The 24,270-nt window shown below is 39.1% G+C and overlaps 1 protein-coding gene and 1 long non-coding RNA gene across 2 annotated transcripts in view; one reads left to right on the top strand and one right to left on the bottom strand.

The window, feature by feature from the left end:
• Nucleotides 1-825: 825 nt before the first annotated feature.
• Nucleotides 826-1,912, bottom strand: LOC136719006 (uncharacterized). Its single transcript, XR_010805340.1, has 2 exons — nt 1,410-1,912; nt 826-1,268 (listed from the first exon to the last, which is right to left on the bottom strand). It is a non-coding gene; the product is annotated as an uncharacterized LOC136719006 (long non-coding RNA).
• Nucleotides 1,913-2,343: 431 nt separating this feature from the next.
• The window catches only part of vrk2 (VRK serine/threonine kinase 2), a 28,286-nt gene continuing 6,359 nt past the window's right edge, over nt 2,344-24,270 (top strand). Inside the window, exons 1-9 of the mRNA XM_066697370.1 lie at nt 2,344-2,390; nt 4,073-4,208; nt 5,067-5,122; nt 5,392-5,461; nt 6,216-6,303; nt 12,257-12,365; nt 12,636-12,728; nt 13,915-14,047; nt 23,117-23,237. Coding sequence (XP_066553467.1) covers nt 4,085-4,208; nt 5,067-5,122; nt 5,392-5,461; nt 6,216-6,303; nt 12,257-12,365; nt 12,636-12,728; nt 13,915-14,047; nt 23,117-23,237 — 794 coding nt within the window. The 5' untranslated portion in view covers nt 2,344-2,390; nt 4,073-4,084. The remainder of the gene's footprint in view (nt 2,391-4,072; nt 4,209-5,066; nt 5,123-5,391; nt 5,462-6,215; nt 6,304-12,256; nt 12,366-12,635; nt 12,729-13,914; nt 14,048-23,116; nt 23,238-24,270) is intronic.

The raw sequence follows: 24,270 nt of genomic DNA, 5'->3' as shown, positions 1-24,270 counted from the left end.
TAAAATACATTTTGTGCACACCTTGTTAGATTAATAGTATCACAATAGTAGTAACACAATAATAATAATAATAATAATAATAATAATAATAATAATAATAATAATAATAAAGTAAAATCTCAAAAGTGTGTCACTGTTATTTTAAACTCACTATTCTGTTATATAGACCCCCCCCCCCGCCAATTATTGTTAAGACACACCCTAATTGAAGTCACATCTGTTACCTCAGGGTTGCTGTTAACCTACCTACTACATTTCTTATTACCATGGTGATATTCTAATATAACTATCTGCCTTTCGGTTTTGTGATCATGTTGTCTACTTCATAAGCCATTTTTATTTTTGCATTGTCACTTTAATGTTTCTTCTAGGTTTAAAAGCTCTCTGCAAAAAAACTGACTTCAAAGCACCATACAAGTGATTTTCAAAGGTGTAAAATGTTTAATTGTGCAATATTGGAAACCTAGAGTTATTGACTACAGCCTACTCATTGGTAATGTAATACACGTTTAACATAAATCAGCCAAAAAGAAAAGGCAGCTTAAAACCCTTGAGTAATCGTAACATTCTGTATACTCCCATTCTGTGACCCGCCTTCACTAAACCCCTAACATAAAAGCAGCTTAATTGAATTTTAAACCCCAAATCTATTTTGCATGAAGAAAAAACTTCAGTGGACACCACTTGTTCATATTTATTTTCTTTACTAATGTAAGGGTTTATTATTATTATTATTGCTAAAGGTACTGCATAGGTGAAAATATTATTTTTTAGCAAGAGATATCACTTGTATAACCTAAGAAAGTAGCTGAAATGTGCAGAAAGTATTTTTGAATGCATTTTATTGAACTTTTTTGGCAACATAGTAATAAATTCATATATACTATACAATGAGGAATTCAACTACAAAATACTAGTCTTCTTCCATTTTTTGAACCATTGCCCCCACCCACAAGGTGTATAAACAACAGCAATAAATAAGAATAAAATAAGATAATAGATACAAAACAAAAACATGAAGAACATAAATCAATCAACTCTAATTAGCACATGCAGGACAGTATGCACGTGTGTGTGCATGGACTTTACAGATGTATTTCTCACATGTGCAGCACATAGTATTTGTTTTACAGTCCATCTTTTGGGGGCAGAATTGGCATCTCCTCCTCTCCTGCCCCAGCTGCAGCCTCAGGTGGATTGGGCCACCCATGTCTTGATGACATACTTGGCTGGCTTGCTGGGCATATACTGCCGGAAAGGACAGCGACCTTTTGACAAAAGAGATTACTATCAGTAATTAGTATCAGTGTCACGGAAAACAATCACATGAATCAATGATATTACAGCAATACATAATACAATTAACAGTTAAAATCACTTACATTACAGATATGAAAATACAAATTTACCTCTGAATGGAACCAGTTGCTCATCCACTGTTACTTCAGGCCCAGGGTTGTAGAGGTATATATGGCACACGCTGCACCCACTTCTCCCAGACCTCTCTTACACGTCTTGCAGGCCTTGACTCACGGTTATCAAATCATAGCACTCTTGAGAAAGTGTTAAAGACTTGCAGTGTGTGTGTGTATATGTGTGTCTTTGTGGTTTCTGTGGTGTGTAAACTGCCAGGTCAAAAATGACCCTATGACAATCTGTGTACCCTAGTGGTGTACAGCTTTCATGGAAATACGAACAAAGGCGATGCTCATATTCTAATGTTGGGGTCACTCTAGAAAAAGTCATCAAATTTCAAGTTGAAAAAAGATCATTTAGGGGTTTTTCTCTGCTGTTAAACATAGTGACCCTTATTAAAGATGGTTAAACATTTTTTACCCTTAAGACAACACAAGGGTTAAATAATTGTTTTCTCTTAACAAATGTACTCAAGAATGCACTTAGTAAATGCTATATTTACCAATTTTATAATATATATATATATATATATATATATATATATATATATTAGCACCATTATTTGTGTTTATCGTCTTCCCGTGTCACATCGTTTGATATTCTTGGTATATAACCACTGCTTAATATTATTTACAAGCACTACTGGTGTGTTTTGTAGTAGCCTATTTGGACTACTACCGTTTATATATATATATCAAGTTTGGTCACTTTTAGTTGTAGTTTTTATAACAGTTTCTCAATTGTTTTACCTGTTCTTTTAAGTCGTTTTCTGTACCTCAGTAACTTCCCTCCTCGGTTCACACATATGTTTCAGCACCTGTATATGAAGTCTGTTCGCTTTTTCCTTACTCCCGCCTCCAATCGCTCCTGATAGGACATCAATAAACCCCGCCCCCTAGCCGGAATCTAAATGGCTAACTCGTCTGCCCATCAAATAAAGTTGTCGCCCACACTTCCAGGAAGCAGTTTTCGCAGTGAGTATCTATGCTGCTGTAACCTCACGTAACATGCAAACTTCACAGTTTCAAAACCAGGTTTAGGTTGTGATGCACGTCTGACTTTTATTTTTATCTAATTTGATTGTTTTGTAGATATCGTTCATATTTTATTAGTACTGCAGAGTAGATGAAGAGGAAAGTTCTGATTTCATTGAATAACTTTTTTTATTTACTTGTTACCAGTTTTAGAGTCTGCTTAAGGAACTAATGTGTGTTTTGAATGCATTACAATTACATTGAACTTATATATTTGTATCTAGTCTAGTTTGGTTTTAAGATCTGTAGCTCCAGTGAAAACACTTTCGGTTCTGTTTTTGAAGGGGAATTTCTACAAAGTTTCGGTTCTGACACTTAAAAGTTTTTGTTTTTTTTCAGCTGTGGAGATTTAGGAGAGTATGTATGTCTATGCATGTTCAAAGCTTTCAAGGTTATGTTTCACTGTTCACTGTAGAGTAAGAACATGTGTACATTTAACCGATTATATTCATGAGTGCCCACAAATTGATCCAAAATTAATTCAGCTTTCATTGCGTTAATGCATGTAAATGTAATCTGCTTCCTGTTAGAGAAGTCTGAGAATTAACCACTTAACAAGTACGTCAGTGGCAATTAAGAATAGCTTAGCGTGATTCATGAAAGTGTATGTACACCATGGTGAAATATTACAGCAACACAGTACACATGTAACACATTGCACACTATTCAAATACATACTTTTGATTCTAGATGAGTCCTGCAAAGACACTATGCAGAATCTGTTTGGTAGTTCCCCAGGGAATATGAAAGGGGAAATGGATTACAATCAGAGATGGTGAGATTTGGGAAGGCCACAGGATTATGGTCCCAAACTGCTGAATTTAATTTGGGAAATTTGAGTTAACACCTCTGCCGTGCTTCTAAAGAGCACTTCTTTTTTTTTTTCTCCAGAGAATAAGACAATTTTAACATGATAATACCTGATAATACCAGCATCAAACACCTAGGAGATGCTCTCCCCGTCTGACACAAATTCAATTTTTCAGCAAGTTTAAAATGTTATAATGCATCAGTTCCTTTCACAAAACTGGTCGCAAGATGTGACTTTGTTGCTAGGTAAAACCCACAATTTAAGTCTTCTCAGCAAGTAGGTCTGCTACTATCTTATAAACAAATGACTTTTGGGGATGTATATACACACTGCCTGGAAATGGAACAAGAAGCCATTTGCTTGTAATGCTGTAATTGGTTACTTAAGAGAGGCACCATGAACACTGGAACATATTTTTATATTTGGGACCACATTATACTTCAAGCATTGATGGATTTGTAAAGTGGGGTGCCGTTACATCTCCCATCATGAAAATGCACCCTGAGGAAGCTTTGAGTGTACACAGCTGGTATTTTCAGCACTGCTCTCTTTGAACCAGTCTTGCCCTCAATTCTGTAGAGCAACTGTGGGATGGACTGTAACGGCAAAGCCACCACAGAGACGAACATCTCACTGGGCTAGTGACTACACCGTTGGAGATATGGCACAGTGTTTCTCTGGCCTTCTATGAAAATAATTGTGGCCATTGATAAGGAAGGGAGGGCATACATTGTATTAAAACACGGACAGCTCAATTGATTGTATTTAATTGCATCATTGTTGTGTTTTTGTATGTATTATTTATGTTTAGGCATCATAAACAATGCCACCCAGGAGGAAAGTGCTAAAACCACTGCCTGAAGGATTCATTCTAACAGACACTGAAAAGAAACAGTGGAGACTGGGAAAGGTTATTGGACAAGGTGGATTTGGGTTGATCTACTTAGGTAATTATGCAGTGCTTTGTAAAACATGCATCATTTTGAACTTTCTTGGATTCATCGGTAACATTCCTGTGAGCTTTTGAGACTTAAATCTTTTTTTTTTTTTGGGGATGTTTATTTATTTTTTTGTTTATGTGTTTTAATGAGGCCCATTTTACAAAATAATTTTTGTTTGCTCAATTTTCAGAAAGTCAGTATTTTCATAAAGTTAACTTAATGGGCATATTTTTAGAATTCTATTAGACCCCTCTAGGCATTCTCTTAATTGGAACCATTTCATATTTAATGTCTTGCACCTGATACATGCATATGAAATTACATTATTTAATGTATCTTTTTCAAACATGATTTTCTCATACTGTTTTTACTCCACGTGTTCTGGAAGATGGAATTTGCCTGTTACCCTTGCTGTCTAGACTTACAAGGATTTTTCCCTGCAATGATTTCCCCCCCTTTCCTTCAATGCTAAGAGTTCTGTGTAATTAAAAACAGCATGGGGCACCCTGTAGTTGGTTTTTACCAGTGCGTGCTCATAGCCCAATCATGTGAAAGATGGAAATAATTAAGGCTGAGAGTACAGTCCGATCCATCTGCTTGTCCCTTAACGCATGTATCATTTGCATTTTGACCTGCCATCCTGCTATCCTTTTCGACACACCTGAGCCCCTCCATATTTTTCAGTCTTAAAACAAAAATGAGTATAGCTTAGAAACAGCATATTAGTGTTAGTGAATTAGCTGCAGAGTCAATGCATGGGAAAATTGCTGATTGCAATGTTAATGCATTTCCAGCAGAGCATGGTAAAACTTTCAGTAGGAGGAGTTTTAAATTATGTTTGGTTACTGCACTTCTCTCTTTCAGCCTCCAAGAGTGTGGACACACCTGTTAGAGATGATTCGGATTTTGTGATTAAAGTTGTAAGTACAGTAATGACTTTTTTCATTCATTGCATATTCAGGTCTTCTGAAAAGAGATTTTATTGACAACTGTATATGTGTTTTGGTCCAGTGCTATATTAACTGGCTTTAAATCATGTGGTATTATTTTTCAATCAGGGTCTCTTGGGTCTCTGCAGCACTTGTTCTCTCTCCAGTGAGCTTTGTTTCAGGTGTAATTTTGCAGCATTAGTTTACTTTATACATTTCCACCATTTTTAACTAATGATTGTTTTTTTTTTTCTAAACAGGAATATCATGAAAATGGGCCTTTGTTTACAGAACTGAAATTTTATCAGAGAGCGGCAAAATTGGAATGTAGTAAGTACGTTTAAAATGACCTTATGAGTAAAATGAGTTATGAGTAACTGCACACAGTAGCATTTCTGATTATATTACATACTGTACCGATTTAATACAACCAAAACCCCCCGCAAGGCAGCTGAAATGAAGTTCTAATTACCAGAAAGGCATACATTTGTTAATGGAAAAGCAGGATCACCTGGGACCAAAGAAACGCATGATATGCAGTAGATACTCTTTCTTTATGGCCTTCCAGTGAGTATTATTACTGATATGAAGTGGCTTGAAATCTAAATTGTCTCTGCTAGTCAGATTAATAAACCAAAGTAAACATGCGCCTTTGGAGTCATTAATGCAATCTTCACTCATTTAATCTCTATTTTGAGAGAACGACCATATTACAAATAATGAAGCTGGATTCTTCCAGTGGGCACCTGACCACCTGTCAGTCTAATAAAAGCATGGTGTTACACTTCTCTTCACTGGAGCTGATGCCAGATGCCAGCTGAGCAGTGGGAAATTAGTTTTGTGTGCTATGGATGGGTCTGAAAGCATCCAGCTAGAGATATAGCTCAACAGTCCTTTTTTGTTTTCTACATTTTGTAGGTGGTAGTTCAGCTTGAATCAAGTTGAGAGGATGGTATGTTCACTGGTCTCCATGACTGTCTTGACAGACACCCATCACATGCCTTAATGACTAAGGGAACATATGTCAATGATCCGATTCTCAGTTTATTATTGGAAACACTTTTGTTTGTAATGTTTTTTACAGTGAAGAGCTGGATGAAGAAGAGTGGATTGGGATTTTTGGGGATTCCAACATACTGGGGATCTGGATTGGCTGAATATAATGGGTTGCGGTAAGAAAGCTTGTTGGAATATTTCTAAAAACCACTGACGCTGAACCCTTAATAGTCAGTGCAATATCAAAAGACTGTCTATTATAATAAGTATGCATTTTCTTCTTTTGCAAATGTGCCAGTTAAAACTTAGCTATTTAACACACTGTTTGGTGCAACTTTTTCCAATTTAATTTGAGAGCCATTACTTAAAAAGAAAAGCAAGCTAATGCTCAAATAACTGGTTGTATTAATATGCATCAATAAATCTTAAATATTACATTTCTGCCAAATCTGTTGTGCTTAAGCACATACAATAAATACACATCTTTAACAAGTTACAGGCATGTCATAGTCATTCATCCATGAATGCTGTAAGAAAGGACTGGCGTGGTAGGGAACCCAGGTGTGGAGTAAGAGGTGGTCAGGAACAGTCTGGGGTCAATGCCGGCAAACCGTAATGTCCAGGAAAATCCAGAAGTTGTGATTGATCAGGCAAACAGGCTGGTAGGGAGAATCCGGGAATCGGTGTTCAAGGTACACGTGGAGGTCATAAACAGGCAATCAATAACAAAGGGAATCCTTAGAAATGCAACAGGAAAAAGACGAGACTTAGCAGTAAATGGAAGTCACAGAGGGGTTTATATGTGTAGCAGAGGGTAGTGAAGGAGAGTGCTGGTCCAATGGGAGATTGAGGATGATAGAACAAGTGCACATGGTGCCAAGGAATGTTAAGTGGCTGATTACTGGAATGTGAGGGTTTAGTATTCTGGTGATGATGACCTCTGGTGGTGAGCTTGTGAATTGCGGGATGTGTGGGATAGAACAGTGACAGAACCCAACTCCTCATGAGCGGCTGGGGGTGAGGCTGACCCCGGGGAGCAGGAGCCGTGGGATGAATATGGTGGAAGTCACTGAGTAATGAGGGATCCAAGATATCCAAAGCAGGAACCCAAGACTGCTCCTCAGGACCATACCCTTCCCAGTCCATGAGATACTGGAGACTGGTCCGATGATGACGGGAGTGAAGGATAGTCTGGACAGTGTAGAGGGGAGTGAAGGATAGTCTGGACAGTGTAGACGGGACCGTCGTCCAGCAGCAATGGAGGTGGGGGAGGCACCGCAGAAGGGGCTGAAGGAACATCCGCAGCACCACAATCCGGATAAGGACTGGGCACGACAGGGAGACGTGGAACGTCGGCGAGATGCGATAGATGCGAGATGCTGGTAGTTGCCGGGGTGTTTTTGATTGTGCACACGTCTGACATGCCGCCACAAACTGAGCCACCTCCTGTGACAGCGCTGGCCACCAGAACTTCCTCTGGATCAGGGAGATGGTCCGATGAACCCCAGGATGTCCAGACGTGGGAAAAGAATGGAGCCAGTGCATCAGCTGAGACTGTACCGAGGCGGGGACATATGTAAGACATGATGGACAATCGGGAGGCGCTGGGTCAGTGGGCAGCCCATGTAATAGGTGCCACAACGCAAGCAGGGGAAAAATTGGGTCTGTGGAAATACGAACAGCGTCAGCATCATACAACCTGGATAATCTGCCTTGGTGTTCTTCGAGCCCGGGTAGTAGGTATGGGTGAATCAAAATGTGTGAAGAAGAGCATGCCTGTCAGGGGTTGAGCCGTTTTGCAGAGTGTATGTACCCCAGGTTGCGGTGGTCAGTAAGCACCAGAAAAGCATGATGAGTGCCCTCCAACCAGTGGCGCCACTGTTCAAATGCCAGTTTGACAGCCAACTGTTCTCGGTTCCCGATGTCATAGTTTCTTTCTGCAGAGTAGAGTTTCCTAGAAAAGAAAACACAAGGAAAGAGTTTGTGGTTGTCCGTGACGTTGCGATAGGACAGCCCCAACCCCGGACTCTGAGGCGTCCACTTTCACGACAAAGGGAAGCGAGGGATCTGGATGCTTCAGGATGGGAACTGTACTGAAGAGGGTCTTGAGCTGTGCAAAAGCAGGAGAAGCAGCGGCGGAACCCTTGAGAAGAGAGGTTAATGGAGCAGCAACAGAACTGAAGTTCCTTATGGAACGCTGATAGAAGTTGGCAAATCCCAGGAATCTTTGCAGCTCTTTAACAGTTCGGGGCTGAGGCCAGTCTGTAATTGTTTTCGCTTTCACCTTGTAGAGATCCATTTGACCTCCTTTGGCGTCAATGACATATCCCAAGAAGCCAATGGTGGAAATCACATTTTTCAGCCTTCACGTACAGCCCATTTTCAAGTAGGCTGTGCAGAACCTGGCAAACATGAGAGGACAAGGTAGGGGAGAAGCTAAGAATATCATTGATGTACACAATCACAAAGAGGTTCAGGTACTTCCACAGGACGTCATTGACAAATGCCTGGAAAACTGACGGGGCATTGGCCAAACCGAAAGGCATGACAAGATATTCATAATGTCCACTTGCTGGTCAGGAAAGCAGTCTTCCACTCATCTCCCTTCCGTACTCTGATCAAATTGTAAGCACTGTGCAGGTCCAACTTTGTAAAAAAGCGAGCTCCGTGGACCTGTTCCAGAGCAGCCGGCACCAGAGGAAGGGGATATCTGTATTTGACAGTGATGTCATTCAGACCTCGATATTCAATGCATGGACGCAATCCTCCATCTTTTTTCAACACGAAGAAGAAACTGGCAGTGACAGGTGATGTAGATGACAGAATGATCCCCAGTTCCAATGCCTCCTGTATATAGCTGTCCATTGCCTGGGACTCGGGGACGGAGAGAGGGTAGATGCGTCATCTGGGAGGAGCCGTTCCAGGTAACAGCTCAATAGCACAGTCTCCAGGTTGGTGTGACAGGATGCTTTGGTTTTGTGAACACAGCTGCCAGGTCGTGGTAGTCAGATGAAAAGGTGGGAGGCATGGACGGAAGAGGGATTTTTATGTGGATGGCTCTACAAGGCAGCGACAGGCATTGGGAGAAGCATTGTGAGCCCCAAGTGAGGATATCATCATCAGTCCAGGAAATGGTCAGGTTGTGGAAGGTTAACCAGGGGAGTCACAGAATGACCTCAGCACCAGGGGAATCTGACATGGAGGCACAGTTCTTCCCGATGAAGCATGCCAATTTGCATGGATAGGGTTTGGTGCGATGGGAAACACGACCAGAGCCTATGGGTTGATTGGTTATTGCCTTGATATGAAGTGAGGGTGTGCACGTGATGTCCAAGTGTTCTGCTGTTGCTCTGGAGATTATGTTCCCAGCCAACGTCGAGTCAATCAAAGCAGACGTAAACAATACACACTGTTAGTTCCCCATGTGAGCTTGACACGAATGATGCTATGTGCCTGGGTAAACAGAGGACACTGTCTTGTACTCAAGGAGGAAATAGGTGGTGAGCCTGGGCAAACAGGACAAACAGAAGTGTTTCTCTTGGCCACAGTAATGGCAGAGGTGCTGTGGTAATCTCCTACATCTCTCCTCGGTTGTCAGTCTCCTGCATCCTAGTTGCATTGGACAGTTAGGACTGGATCATGGCATTTGAGGGGTTTTGGAAGGCTGACCTGGGAAGTCTATCGTGGAACGACGTTGTGCCCTGAGGAGGTTGTCTAACCGATCAGCCAGCTGGATGATCTCCTCTAAACCCAGGTCCTCATCCCGACATGCCAGCTCTGACTGCACATCGATATGCAGTCCCTGTCTGAATACGACAAGCAGGGCAAGTTCATTCCAACCACTGCTTGCAGCCAGAGTCCTGAACCGGAGTGCATAATCCGCTGCCAAGGAGGTGCCCTGTGGAAAGGGTCAGAAGCTGCTCACCCGCACCCCTCCCTTCAGCTGGATGGTTGAAGACATCTTTGAAATGAGCCAGGAGGGTCCCCAAGGAGCATGTGATGGTCCCTTGCTGTTTCCACACTGCTGACACCCACTGCAAGACTTTTCCTGTCAAAAGGGTGATGACAAACGCGATATTTGCAGCGTCATCTAGGAATGCGGAGTGCTGATTGACAAAGTACAGAGAACATTGCAGTAGGAATCCCTCACATCTGTCAGGAGTGCCATCAAATTTCTCCGGAATAGCAAGTTGAACAGACCGTGACATCGCTATGGGTACTGCAGGGGGAGCTGCAGTCGCTGCCGGAGGTGCAGGTACAGCACTTAGAGGTGTTCCCTGCAACAGTTGATTGAGGGCATCAGCAATCTGTTGCAGCTTCGTGTCGTGATCTCCTAACCGTGCATCAAGAGCTGCCATGACGGTTTTGATGTTTGACATCTCCCTCTGGGTTCATTGTTAGGCTAAGTCTTCTGTAACGAAGGACTGCCGTGACTGGGAACCCAGGTGCGGAGTGAGAGGTGGTCAGGAACAGGCTGGGGTCCATGCCAGCAAACAGAAGTCATGGTTGATAAGGCAAGTCAATGATTAGGCGAACAGGCTGGTAGGGAGAATCCGGGAATTGGTGGTCGAGGTAAACGCGGAGATCGTAAACAGGCAATCAATAACAAAGGGAATACTTAGAAATGCAACAGGAATGAAGACAAGACTTAGCAGTGAATGGAAGTCGCAGAGAGGTTTATATGTGTAGCAGTGGGGAGCAGAGGGCAGTGAAGGAGAGTGCTGGTCCAAAGAGATTGAGGATGATAGATCAAGTGCACATGGTGCCGAGGAATGTTAAGTGGCTGATTACTGGGGAATGTTAGTATTCCGGCGATGATGACCTCTGGCGGTGAGCTTGTGAATTGCGGGATGTGTGGGATACAACAGTGACAAATTAATTATGTCTTGCTTTGTATAAAGAGAGATATCCAAAATCTGATATAAATATTCCTGTCCTTGTTTTTTGCTACTATGGTCCTTTGGAGTTAGACAATGTCGAAAATATAGACAAAACTCAGATCCTGTCCAATTGAAATAAAAAACTAAGAAGAGGAACCTTTCTCTCTGTGGTAGCAATATGAAAGCTGGCTTCACAGACGGGTGACAAATTAAAGGAAAATGTGTCACAGTAAGGTGTTGGCCACCACAAGGCACCAGAACAGCTTCAATGCAACTTGGCATAGAGTATGTGTGTCTCTGGAACTCTACTGGAGGGATGGAACACCATTCTTCCCCAAGATATTCCCTCATTTGGTGTTTTTATGATGGTGGTGGAGAGCGCTGTCAAACACGTCGGTCCAAAATCTCCCATAGGTGTTCAATTGGGTTGAGATCTGGTGACTGTGAAGGCCATAGCATATGATTCACATCATTTTCATACTCCTCAAACCATTCAGTGACCCCTCGTGCTCTGTGGATGGGGCAAAGTCATCCTGGAAGAGACCACTCCCATCAGGATAGAAATGTGTCATCATATGATAAAGGTGATCACTCAGAATAACTGTGTAATGATTTGCAGTGACCCTTCCTTCTAAGGGGACAAGTGGACACAAACCATGCCAGGAAAATGCCCCCCACAGCATAACAGAGCCTCCGGACCCCCTCACTGTAGGGGTCAAGCAGTCAGGCCAGTACCATTCTCTTGGTGTTGCCACACATGCACTCGCCCACTTGTCCAGAACACAAGCGTGACTGAAGCTCCTGCCATTTGTGCCCCAATAATGACCCCTCTTTCAAAGACACTTAGATCCTTTCCTCTTGATCCAAAATCAAGGTCAGCTGGGCCTGCTCAGCATTTTTATACATGCAACAGAGCATGATGGGATGTTAATTGCTTAATTGTATCATGCAGTACACCTGTTTGGAGGAATCTGCATTCGTTATGTTCCGCCACTCATTTATTCAGGTTTTTCCTTTAATTTGTCACCCGTGTGTATCTATCTACATTTCATTGACATTGAATATGTTTTCCAGTATGAAAAGCAAAGTCTTGAGAGGTTGTGTAGCAAAAGGAGTAAAAACAATTGTTTCTTAAAACAAAATTGTAAAGCTTTTCAGATTTTGTATAGATATTCAAATTAACAGTGATAAAGAAAAGGAACCATAATAATTATCTTCTGTAATTTTTTTTTTCTTCTTGAATATTTAGATATCGATTCATGGCAATAGACAGACTGGGCAGTGATTTGCAAAAAGTCTTTGAAAGTAATGGAAAGAAGTTTAAGCGGGAGACAGTCCTCCAGTTAGGCACTCAAATGGTAAGTCAGCAGTACAGAAAACAATGCTTCCCATTGGAAATTAGCCAAATATTTGTGTTTCCTTCTACTGTTAACAAAGCACTGTGATTTTATTTTAACTGAGGGAACAGACAGAAATGTTAAACATGCTGTTTGCAGTTTGCATGCTGATAATTATGCCCTTTTTTAAATTGTTATATGTCAGTGTATAAGTAATGCACAGTATTGTATATTAAATGTCTGGTATAAATGCAGTTGATTTTGTCTGAAGACCCATTCTTCCTTCACCAGGTGGATATCCTGGAATATATTCACGAGAATGAATACGTTCATGCTGACATGAAGGCTTCAAATATTCTGCTTGGCTACAAGGACCCAAGGAAGGTTGGTTCTCTTTCTTGCAATGGTTGTCAAAGTACTATGTTCCGAAAACTGACATACAGTATACACTCACCTAAAGGATTATTAGGAACACCTGTTCAATTTCTCATTAATGCAATTATCTAACCAACCAATCAAATGGCAGTTGCTTCAATGCATTTAGGGGTGTGGTCCCGGTCAAGACAATCTCCTGAACTCCAAAATGAATGTCTGAATGGGAAAGAAAGGTGATTTAAGCAATTTTGAGCGTGGCATGGTTGTTGGTGCCAGACGGGCTGGTCTGAGTATTTCACAAAATGTTGCCTGGTCTGATGAGTCTCGATTTCTGTTGAGACATTCAGATGGTAGAGTCAGAATTTGGCGTAAACAGAATGAGAACATGGATCCATCATGCCTTGTTACCACTGTGCAGGCTGGTGGTGGTGGTGTAATGGTGTGGGGGATGTGTTCTTGGCACACTTTAGCCCCTTAGTACCAATTGGGCATCGTTTAAATGCCACGGCCTACCTGAGCATTGTTTCTGACCATGTCCATCCCTTTATGACCACCATGTACCCATCCTCTGATGGCTACTTCCAGCAGGATAATGCACCATGTCACAAAGGTCGAATCATTTCAAATTGGTTTCTTGAACATGACAATGAGTTCACTGTACTAAACTGGCCCCCACAGTCACCAGATCTCAACCCAATAGAGCATCTTTGGGATGTGGTGGAACGGGAGCTTCGTGCCCTGGATGTGCATCCCACAAATCTCCATCAACTGCAAGATGCTATCCTATCAATATGGGCCAACATTTCTAAAGAATGCTTTCAGCACCTTGTTGAATCCATGCCACGTAGAATTAAGGCAGTTCTGAAGGCGAAAGGGGGTCAAACACAGTATTAATATGGTGTTCCTAATAATCCTTTAGGTGAGTGTATATGTTCTGTCAAAATTAATCGGATGAATGCCTGAGTATTTTAATGTCTTATTTGTAGAGGGAAGAGTGAGGGTGCTAGAAGCCCCTATTGTTCACCTGGGCTCTGTGAAACAGGCATGGTGGTTAAAAGATCTGACTGCATATGTGACATATTCTGATGTACATTTTTGCAAGAAGAAGTATAAAAAACGCTCGATGTGCAATTAACCTGGGGGAATTCAAAATGTATTGAGGGAAAAGCCCATTGGTATTGTCTTTGCTCTGCAGGTGTATCTTGCAGACTATGGGCTATCTTATCGATACTGCCCTGAAGGAATCCACAAAGAATATAAAGAAAATCCAAAGAAAGGGCATAATGGAACAATTGAGTACACAAGCATTGATGCTCACAAAGGACTAGGTAGGATACATTTGTTCTTCACATGTGACTTTGGTTTTATACATTTAGAAAAAAAAATACTAATTTATTAATACTCAAAGGAATTCATATGTTGGTTTCAATATAATTTCAAATGTAATTTTAAAGGGAGACTTTGGCCTGGATTAAATAAACACTTTGATTCACCCACCAATCACAAATTACAAACTTGAGTGGCTTTTTTTCCAGTGTAGTCTTTTACTTCAGGCTGGAAATCCTCCATCAAGAACTGGGATTGCCATTTGTGATTGGCAGTTAGGTTTAATGAAATCAAGCTCTTTGTTTTACTGTATGGCTGTCTTTCATGTCTACACCTCATCATCCTCGATCACAGCTGCTTAAAAGTATCATGTGAGATTTTCAACCCTTTTTGTGCTTAACATTAACAATAACGGCTACGTACATTTTGTAGAAGCATTTTGAAATGTGATACACATATGTCTGGGTATATCCCTGGTATTGTGCCCAGTATAAATTCATTAATAATTAAAGTGGCAGACCCTTTTCTGTCTGATTAGGCTAATATTGTTTTGTCTTGTTTTGTTTTAAACCCATTCGAGCTGTAGCCTCTCATATCTCTTATTTAAACTCCTTTTGATGATATCGGAAACACATTTGCTGGCAAATTACATACATAGTCTTTTTATTGGATATTGATCTTTCTGCCTTGCATTCCAAGGCAGACTTAATTCAACAATTCCCTAATTAGTTAAAGTCATAACCTGTGTCTTGTATTCATTTACCATTAATTAAACCTTTGATGTTTATTAGACTGGTGCTCAAAGCCGATACTAGACCTGAAACAGCCGTAGACAGTGGCGGAGCTCAATATTGAGAATATATAGTGCAACATCCCCCTAATAGCTGAGTTGTTCACAATCAATACAATACAATAGTACAAGCTGCAATGTCAGCAGCAAGAAAAAGTCAATTCTAATGTTATGTTTGAGGAAAAAATTTAATAAAATCATTTTTGTTGATTGCTGTTGAAATCTTGGCCTAGCTGATACACAGCCACTACACTTTCAACACCCTTTCTTTGTGTGCTCAAAGAGTGTGCACTTTGACATAAAACTGAATACATTTCTGTATTTAAATTGTTATTTTAAAAATGTGTCAGACTTTCCAGGCCCAGTAGAGTGACAAAAGTGTTGTTAAATCACAGTACAGCACAGAACCAAGTCAATGCATAGGGGTTCTTGCATTGACCTGCCTTATTCTAGAATATGGTGTCTATTCATGTCTTGCCTTGACTGTATGAATTCAGGTAGATAGAAGACTGTAGTCATCTTGAGAAATGGGCTGTACAACTCAGAGTAGCAATTGTGGATGTCTTGTCAGTTTTGATCAAATTTGAAGGTGAGGGTCTACAAATCAACCACAACAATAACACATAATGTCACAAAGCTCTGAAAAGGAAGGAGAATGAAAAGGTTGGAGGAGAACAGCCTTGCAAACCAGTACAAGGGCTGCAGATGTCTTGATTGCAATCCCATAGCGCACCATTGGGGGTGAACTTGAACAGTGAATGTTGAAGAGACTGCAGAGATCAATGTCTCTGTGCTGCGAGAGAAAAGGCATGGTTTTCCTCTTTCAATCTTTGAGGATGGTTGGGAAATGTGGCTTCTTGGACAGCCGCAATGATTAGTAGAAGGGTAGACCTGTACCCTTTTGAATACAGTTATGAACAGTCATGTCTGTTAACCCAGTACTTTTGGTGATGTAGTGTATAGATCAGACAAATATGAATTCATAATACAAATAACGTATGTATACATATCATACCAAAACTAATTTCAGCACCAGTCATTGGGGTAGATTGGATAGGGCTGTAAAGAGCATTGCTTTCAAGTGATGATGATTTGGTTCGAGCAATTCACACAAAAAATCATCAGTATTTCATATTATTGCTGAAAAATTGTAATCGGAGTCGACTGAGGATTAAAACTCCTGTTACAGTTGTATTTTAATGTGTAACTGGTTCAAGCTATAACCAGAAGAGCTATGGTGGAAAATACGCTTTTTCTCCACTTCTCTATAAGAGTGTACAATGACCTCCTGATTATTTCACGTGCAAGAGGTCACAGAATTAAATAGCTTTGCTCCTTATGTATCCTTGATTAACACTCCTGAGTTTAACATTGATACGAGTTGCTGTTGAATGTAAATTTATCCCCACTGAGACCATCCACAATATTTCCTTTGTGAATCCTCAGAAAGCTACTGACAAGTACTCTTGTCCTTGAAGGTGCTTCTTTACTACTCACTTGGTATAAATGTGTTTCCATGGTTGCCACATTTTGGATAACCAAAAGCCTGAATCATACCTAACTCACTGTTTGTATTTAATAATTTAGGGAGGTTTAGTTTCCTGTCAGAAATGCTAGGAACAGACTTTTCTCTTGAGCTAATAGGTCGTTACAACATGGAGAATTTGAGGGGTTATCAGTTACCAGATTCACATTCTCAGTCATAGGTACTGTGCAGCATATGAAAACTATGTTTTAAGGTGTAACTAATCAATATAACATTGCCTTATAAACGTTTGGTCTTAAAAATGACACTGTTTCAAATTATGGTTATTCATGTTAGTTTTATGCCAGTGTCAAAATTTAATTATTTGATGGGCCATTTGCTTTAATGCTCCTTTTATATTTGTGAAAATTATATTTAAAAAATGACCACATTTCTTACATAAAGTATTTCAAAATATAATAGCCATTCTTTACAATATTTCGTAAATGTCTGCCATGAACACTAAAAGGGGTTTTGGCATTTTAAAATGGTCACTGAAACAATATTTTGAAATTACTGACTTCAGTGTAAACCCAATGAATACCTTTATCTATGTTTTATTAAATGTATATAGTTTTTAAAGGGTCAATAAAAACATTGAACAATAAAAACTGTTCTTTGTAGCTGAGTTTGATTGAGGATGGTCAAGGATAAAATGTGAAATATCACATACTTAAAGTTGTAAACATTGTTTGATCATCTTTAAGAATAGGCTTTTTATTGGGAAAATCCATGGCATGTTATTTATCTTTCCAAAAAAACACAGTAACCACAATATTTTCTTTAAATTAGGTTATGAAATATTTTCATATTTCCGTCCCTTAGAAAGAAAATGTATGGATAATTTCAACCTGCTAAAAACATTTCCACTGAATTCGCTACTTAAGAAACTATGAATAGAAATTATAGGTTACACAAAGCGCATACATAGCCGCATGGTATAGAAAAACAGAACAGAGTGAATGAAACCCTCAATTTCAGTGATTTGTTTTTTAAATTACTTGTTCTGTTATAAATAGGCTTTATTAAACCCTTTCCATGAGGGCAATAAACACTAGTATTATACATATTTTTCTATTGGAGGTATTTTTCAACTCATAACATTGTTAGCGGTGTTTAAAGGGATTTTTTAGATCAATGCAAGCTATAGATTCCAACAGAAATTTCTCTTGTTGATGAACGCAGTCAATATGTAATTTCTCTTGAGATATACTGCAGCTACAGTATTAGGTTTGTAAAATACTCTAGACCAGGCTGGAATCTGTTTTAATTTACCTTTATTGATGAACACAAGTTGGAATTTTACTGATGGTGATGCATAATTTAATGATGTAATTGTGTGTGTGTGTGTGTGTGCGCGTTTAATGGAAATAAACCTTTGAGTGTTTCTTTTTGGTTTTGTTCTATTTATTGTTTTGCTCTGTAGGCAATACACTAATGTGTGCAGTATCACTTTGTTTTAATATATTCTCTGCATCTTTCCAATACTTCTCTGACAAAATGTATATGATCCATCGTGCTATATCGTTCCACCTCTGAATCCTGCTTGTTCTCTTGGTTGGGTGCAGTCCAGGGTGTTTTGAAGGCGATGTGTTCCATCTTTGTAAATACTCTATACAGTGACTTGCAAAAGTATTCATCCCCCTTGGCGTTTTTCCTATTTTGTTGCATTACAACCTGTCATTTAAATTGATTTTTATTTGGATTTCATGTAATGGACATACACAAAATAGTCCAAACTGGTGAAATGAAAAAAATAACTTGTTTTTAAAAAATATATATATATTAAAACTGAATAGTGCGTGCATATGTATTCACCCCCTTTGCTACGAAGCCCCTAAATAAGATCTGGTGCAGTCAATTACCTTCAGAAGTCACATAATTAGTTAAATAAAGTACACATGTGTGCAATCTAAGTGTCACATGATCTGATCTGTTCTGAAAGGCCCCAGAGTCTGCAACACCACTGAGCAAGGGAGAAACTTTGAACATCCCACGGAGCACCATTAAATCCATTATTAAAAAATGGAAAGAATATGGCACCACAACAAACCTGCCAAGAGAGGGCCACCCACCAAAACTCATGGACCAGGCAAAGAGGGCATTAATCAGAGAGGCAACAGAGAGACCAAAGATAACCCTGAAGGAACTGCAAAGCTCCACAGTGGAGATTGGAGTATTTGTCCATAGGACCACTTAAAGCTGTACACGCCACAGAGCTGGGCTTTACGGAAGAGTGGCCAGAAAAAAGCAATTGCTTAAAGAAAAAATAAGCAAACACGTTTGCTGTTCACCAAAAGGCATGTGGGAGATTCCCCAAACATATGGAAGAAGGTACTCTGGTCAGATGAGACTAAAATTGAGCTTTTTGGCCATCAAGGAAAACGCTATGTCTGGTGCAAACCCAACACCTCTCATCACCCCGAGATCACCAGTGAAGCATGGTGGTGGCAGAATCATGCTGTGGGGATGTTTTTCATCAGCAGGGACTGGGAAACTGGTCAGAATTGAAGGAATGATGGATGGTGCTAAATACAGGGAAATTCTTGAGGGAAACCGGTTTCAGTTTTCCAGAGATTTGAGACTGGGATGGAGGTTCACCTTCCAGCAGGACAATGACCCTAAGCATACTGCTAAAGCAACACTCGAGTGGTTTAAGGGGAAACATTTAGATGTCTTTGAAGACCTAGTCAAAGCCCAGACCTCAATCCAATTGAGAATCTGTGGTATGACTTAAAGATTGCTGTATACCAGCGGAACCCATCCAACTTGAAGGAGCTGGAGCAGTTTTGCCTTGAAGAATGGGCAGAAATCCCAGTGGCTAGATGTGCCAAGCTTATAGAGACATACCCCAAGAGACTTGCAACTGTAATTGCTGCAAAAGGTGGCACTACAAAGCATCGACTTTGCGGGGGTGAATAGTTATGCACGCTCACGTTTTCTGTTTTTATGTCTTATTTCTTGTTTGTTTCACAATAAACAATATTTTGCATATTCAAAGTGGTAGGTATGTTGTGTAAATGAAATGATACAAACCCCCCAAAAATCTATTTTAATTCCAGGTTGTAAGGCAACAAAATAGGAAAAATGCCAAGAAGGGTGAATACTTTCACAAGGCACTGTAAAAGATGGGAAGTAGACTAATGGGCCTATAGTTCTTCAGCTCTTCTTTGTCTCATTTCTTGTGAAGGAGAATGACAGTTGCCTTGTTTCACTTACCTGGTATTTGTTTATTTCTGACACTCTGTGAAAAGCTTTGCCAGAATCTTATCCATTTCTTCTCAAGCTTCTTTCAGGATCTCCACGGTGATTCTCTCTGCTCCAGGTGCTTTTCTATTTTTCATCTTCTTTATGGCATAGCCTACTTCTCCTGGAATCACATCTGGTATTTCACTTGTGTTCGTTGAGACCTCTTCCTCCTCTTTACTGCTGTCATCACTACTATATAGGTTTTTGTAGAATTCTTCCACTTTTCTTATAATCGCATTTCATTTTTTGATTGTTGTGCCAACATCATTTTTCAGGGCAATGATTGGATTAATTCCTATTTGGAGGCATTGTCTTGCATTTTCGATATTCCCATAAGTTTCAATGATTTCTTTAATTTGGTTGTCGTTAAACTTTCTTACATCTTCAGTAATAAGTCTCCTTAAAGTTTTGCACAGCTCAATTACATTAATGTTTGATTTGAGGTCTTGACTGTATTTAATTATCTTATTTTTCTATGTTCCTCTTTGCCTTGGGTTTGTTGACTATAAGAAAGCATTTGATTTAATATATAAACACAGTCATCAGGGCTCTAAAAAACCTAAACATTGAATGACCTTATAACTCTTATTCAATATATCAACAACAATCCGACTCCACCAAGACACTGACAAGATCCAGATCTTTACAAAGGAGTACACCAAGTACACAATCTCTCCAAAACTCTTTATGGCAGCTATTGAAGACGTGTTTAAAACCTTGGACTGGGAAGAGAAAATAATCAGGTTAAATAGAGCTTATTTGAGAAACTTACGATTTGTGGATGATGTTGTCATATTTGTAAAAACACCTGAAGACCTGCAGCTTCAAATTTAAGATCTCTCGGAAGCAAGCAAAAAAAGTGGACTTAAAATGAACCTTAGTAAAACAAAAGTTATGGTTTAGAGCTTTGTTAAATGTAAGAAAATGTAAGTAGATCAACGGATACTCAAATAAGTCAAAAGTTATATTTACCGTGGACAACAAATCCGAAAGGAAATCTAATCATTGCAAGAACAATAGATCAAAGATGGACAGAATAAGCTAGTGAATGTACACCACATAAAAGATGGGAAGATGAAATAAAATGTGCAGGTCTGATATGGAAAAGAGAAGCTATAGATCGAAGCAAGTGGAAACATCTTGGGGAGGCCTTCATTTGGAGTGGATCGATATAGGCTGATGGTTATATATACACCATTGCAGTTACAAACTGCAATATATCCACAGAAGGTGTTTCCTTTTTATAAATGTGTGTTTTATTAACTTTTATTGTTCTTTCTAAAACCCTGATTTCTTGAAAAACACCAGTCTCTGTTCCAGGTATGTATTTGAGAAAATTTGAGAAAAGTGGCAACATATTCACAAATTTAGTAGCAAAGTCTAAACATACAAGGTAGAAGTGATACATTTCACATTAATTATTTCTTCAGATTAACATTACTGTTTATTTTTATAAAAACAAAACTAAAATTGAAGCATTTAATGGAAAGTTTGGTTAAAATATATTTACATTTCTGAGTAACACCTAAGCATGATGGAGATTCTTACCTCACTATTTATAATTCACTGAGTACATCAAAATAACCTTAACCATAAACCTCCATCTCTAATTTTGAGTGCTGAGTCTGCTAAAAGCCGTCTACAGAACATACATACTTATTCCAGAGTATGAGTGTTTTATGGAAATCAATTTTACAGAAATCGTAAAAAAAAAAAAGAAAAAGAAAAAAAGTACCTGTTATTTCAGGCCTAAAACAAATCAATGCCCACGTACCGTTTGTTGTGCTAGTTCAGTTGAGCGACTTCAGAACCTAATTAAATCAGTCAGCTTGATGCCTGGTCTCTGGTGTTAGACAAATAAGCCAGTGAATTTAAAAACCTCTCGAAGTGCTATTTGCAAATTACTTATCTGAAAGTGTTGACTGTTGTACAGAAATCAAGCAGTAAATAATAGCATGGTGCAGTTTTCAGCCTGTTTTTCCCATTAGTAGATCAATAGGATTTTAAAGGAGCTTTCTGCAGGAGAAACAAACTCCATCTAAATCATTATTTTTCTGACGCTTCTGCATTTTCATTGCCCAGTCATGTACATTTTTATTTTTTTAAGTAAAACCTTTCTTAGTATGCATTATTATTATTACATTTTTTAGATTATTGTTCTTCCACTGTAGAAACTTTTTTGTGTGATTTTAAACAGTTCATTAAACACTGTGTTGGCAACATTAAAGTTGTTAACAAAAAACTTTTCAGTAAACCTCGATATGTGTGAAAGCTCCATTCAGGTAGATGCTTATTTTAGTTTGGGTCTGCAATACACATTGTTATTTTCATCAGTTGACATGAAGTGCAGCATCTATAACCTATAAAAGTACAATGTATGAAATGTACTTGACTGCATGGTTATTAGATTTTAATCCTTTTAGAGCTGCTTCCATTCGATGTTTTTAACTTTGTCATCACTCTCACGTTCTCTTCTGAAAGTGCTTGAAGGAAATCTGTTGGTGTGTGTGTATGTGTGTGTGTGTATATATATATATATATATATATATATATATATATATATATATATATATATATATATATATATATATAAGGTATTTGTTTTAGTTTTTTCCTACATGTGTCTTTGCAATTTTGCAGTGGAGTGGAGTGGTTCTGTTATTTATTTCAATGGCCTTGGCCAATCTGCTTCTTACTGAGATCCACTAACCTTGTAATGCAAAAATTATGGTATTTTTTTATGTGCAATATTAAAAAATTATGCATATGTCAGATATTGTGGCATTGAAAGCTGACAAATCCTGCAATGTGAACTTTTTTTTTTTTCATTTACTGATGATTTACAGCCATTAAAACAAAGCAATTGTAGAAAATATGAGTACTTGAAATAAATTAAGAATTGGGAGAACTAGAAACTATTTTTTTTTCTATATTTCAAAGATCTAAGAAATGGAGAAAACAAAATGGATATATAAAATTTGGTTTACACTAGATGGCAGTTTTGTAATGTCTTCCAACTTTCCACATTCATGTGGAGGAACAGGAAAGGTCTTCAGTGTTTAGTCTGCATTTGGGGTCTCTATATGGCCGATTCAGACCCCATGGACTTCCTGGAACATGTGTTAGCAATTTAGCAGCAGACATTTATTTCTTTGTTTTACTACTTGGCTCTTTGAGAAAGTGTCGGAGCTGGGTTATGGGCTGTCTGGATCATGTCAGAGGCCATGGGGATCAAGTTCATGTGACAAGCCAGACGGAGGAAGGATGAGGTTGGGAAGGTGAAGGAAACTGACCCTTTCTTTCAACTCCAACCAGTCACAAGCCTGTCTGTGAACCAAGGCCAAAAAGGTGGGCGTTATACTGCAGATGCAGCTGAATAAACACGGCGCTGTGCCTCCTCGGCTTTTGCGTATTTCATCCACAGGACTTTAATCAAAGCCATTTTACGTCTTGAGAACAGGTTCTAATCCTTCATCCTTTCTTCTCCCCTTGCTCTTAATTCCCCAGCACCCTCCAGACGGACTGACCTTGAAATCCTTGGCTACTGCATGCTGCACTGGATGTGTGGAAAGCTACCCTGGGAGCACACCCTGAGGAACCCCACGCTCGTCCAGGAAGCAAAAACAAAGTACCGTTCGGTGCATGTTTTCTAAACAACAACACAAATAGAAATGCAGAGTCCATGTATCCTGGGCCATAATCCAAACATTTTAATGTAATTCATAATCCAGTGCCTCACGTTCCATTTTTCTTAGCGGCTCATGGAGACTGGATAAGTACTTTTTGAATTTGGACATAAACATAATGAAAATAAATCTAAAGGAAGTTTATTTTACTTTCTTCAGATTTGTGTGCAAAGAATTCTAATTAATGTATCGCACAGTGAAATAATACTCTGCAAATACATCACATACTTCATCACACTTAGTTTTACAATAAAACAAACAGAGGGCAGCTGAAGATAAGACAAATACAAAGACGGCTTTCCATAACTTGACAGATTGTTGAGGGAGTGTTAATAGTGCAGAACACCAAAGTAAGTTAAGCCGATGTTTGACCATTACTGGATGTTTGCACCTCCCCAGAGCCCCCAGGGAAGCGATGGGAATCAACAGTGCTCGTCCACAGGAACATATCATATTAAGATTAGTTAAATGATCAGAGTGAGGTAGATGAAAAGTGCCTGTGTGTTTGCTTTTCATGCAAATCATTGAATTTGATCCAGTTATCATTCGGTGTGGTTAATCTCAAAATACCATGTGGTTATATTATCTTGCCGTTTTGCTTCAAAGGTTGGAAAACTTGCATACAATGTTTAAAAAAATGTAAATGGATTCCCTGCCTTGATAGCCCTTATATATTTATATAGACACACAACCATGTCGACTCTCTTTTAATACATTATTTAGTCATAACTAGCCTTTATAATGCTGTTCTGTTGTGCAAAGACAAAGTTGGTCGTGTTTTGGATGCAAAATGATAAAAGTGATTATGGTTGTAGTTGAATGCAATCATACCCTTCATTTGTAGCACTGCTGTTTGGTGATTCATTTACTTTAATACAGTTTATTGAACTACACCAATTTATTTATCTTTTCAGATTTTGTTGAAATCTGATTGATTTTAGAGAGAGCTGTAAAGATTTCAGTTGATTGAATTTG

This window comes from Amia ocellicauda, chromosome 23 (assembly GCF_036373705.1).
Source record: "Amia ocellicauda isolate fAmiCal2 chromosome 23, fAmiCal2.hap1, whole genome shotgun sequence".
NCBI classification, from domain to species: Eukaryota; Metazoa; Chordata; class Actinopteri; order Amiiformes; family Amiidae; genus Amia; species Amia ocellicauda.
The sequence above is the reverse complement of the archived record's forward strand: the minus strand, read 5'-3'. Positions and strand labels throughout refer to the sequence as shown.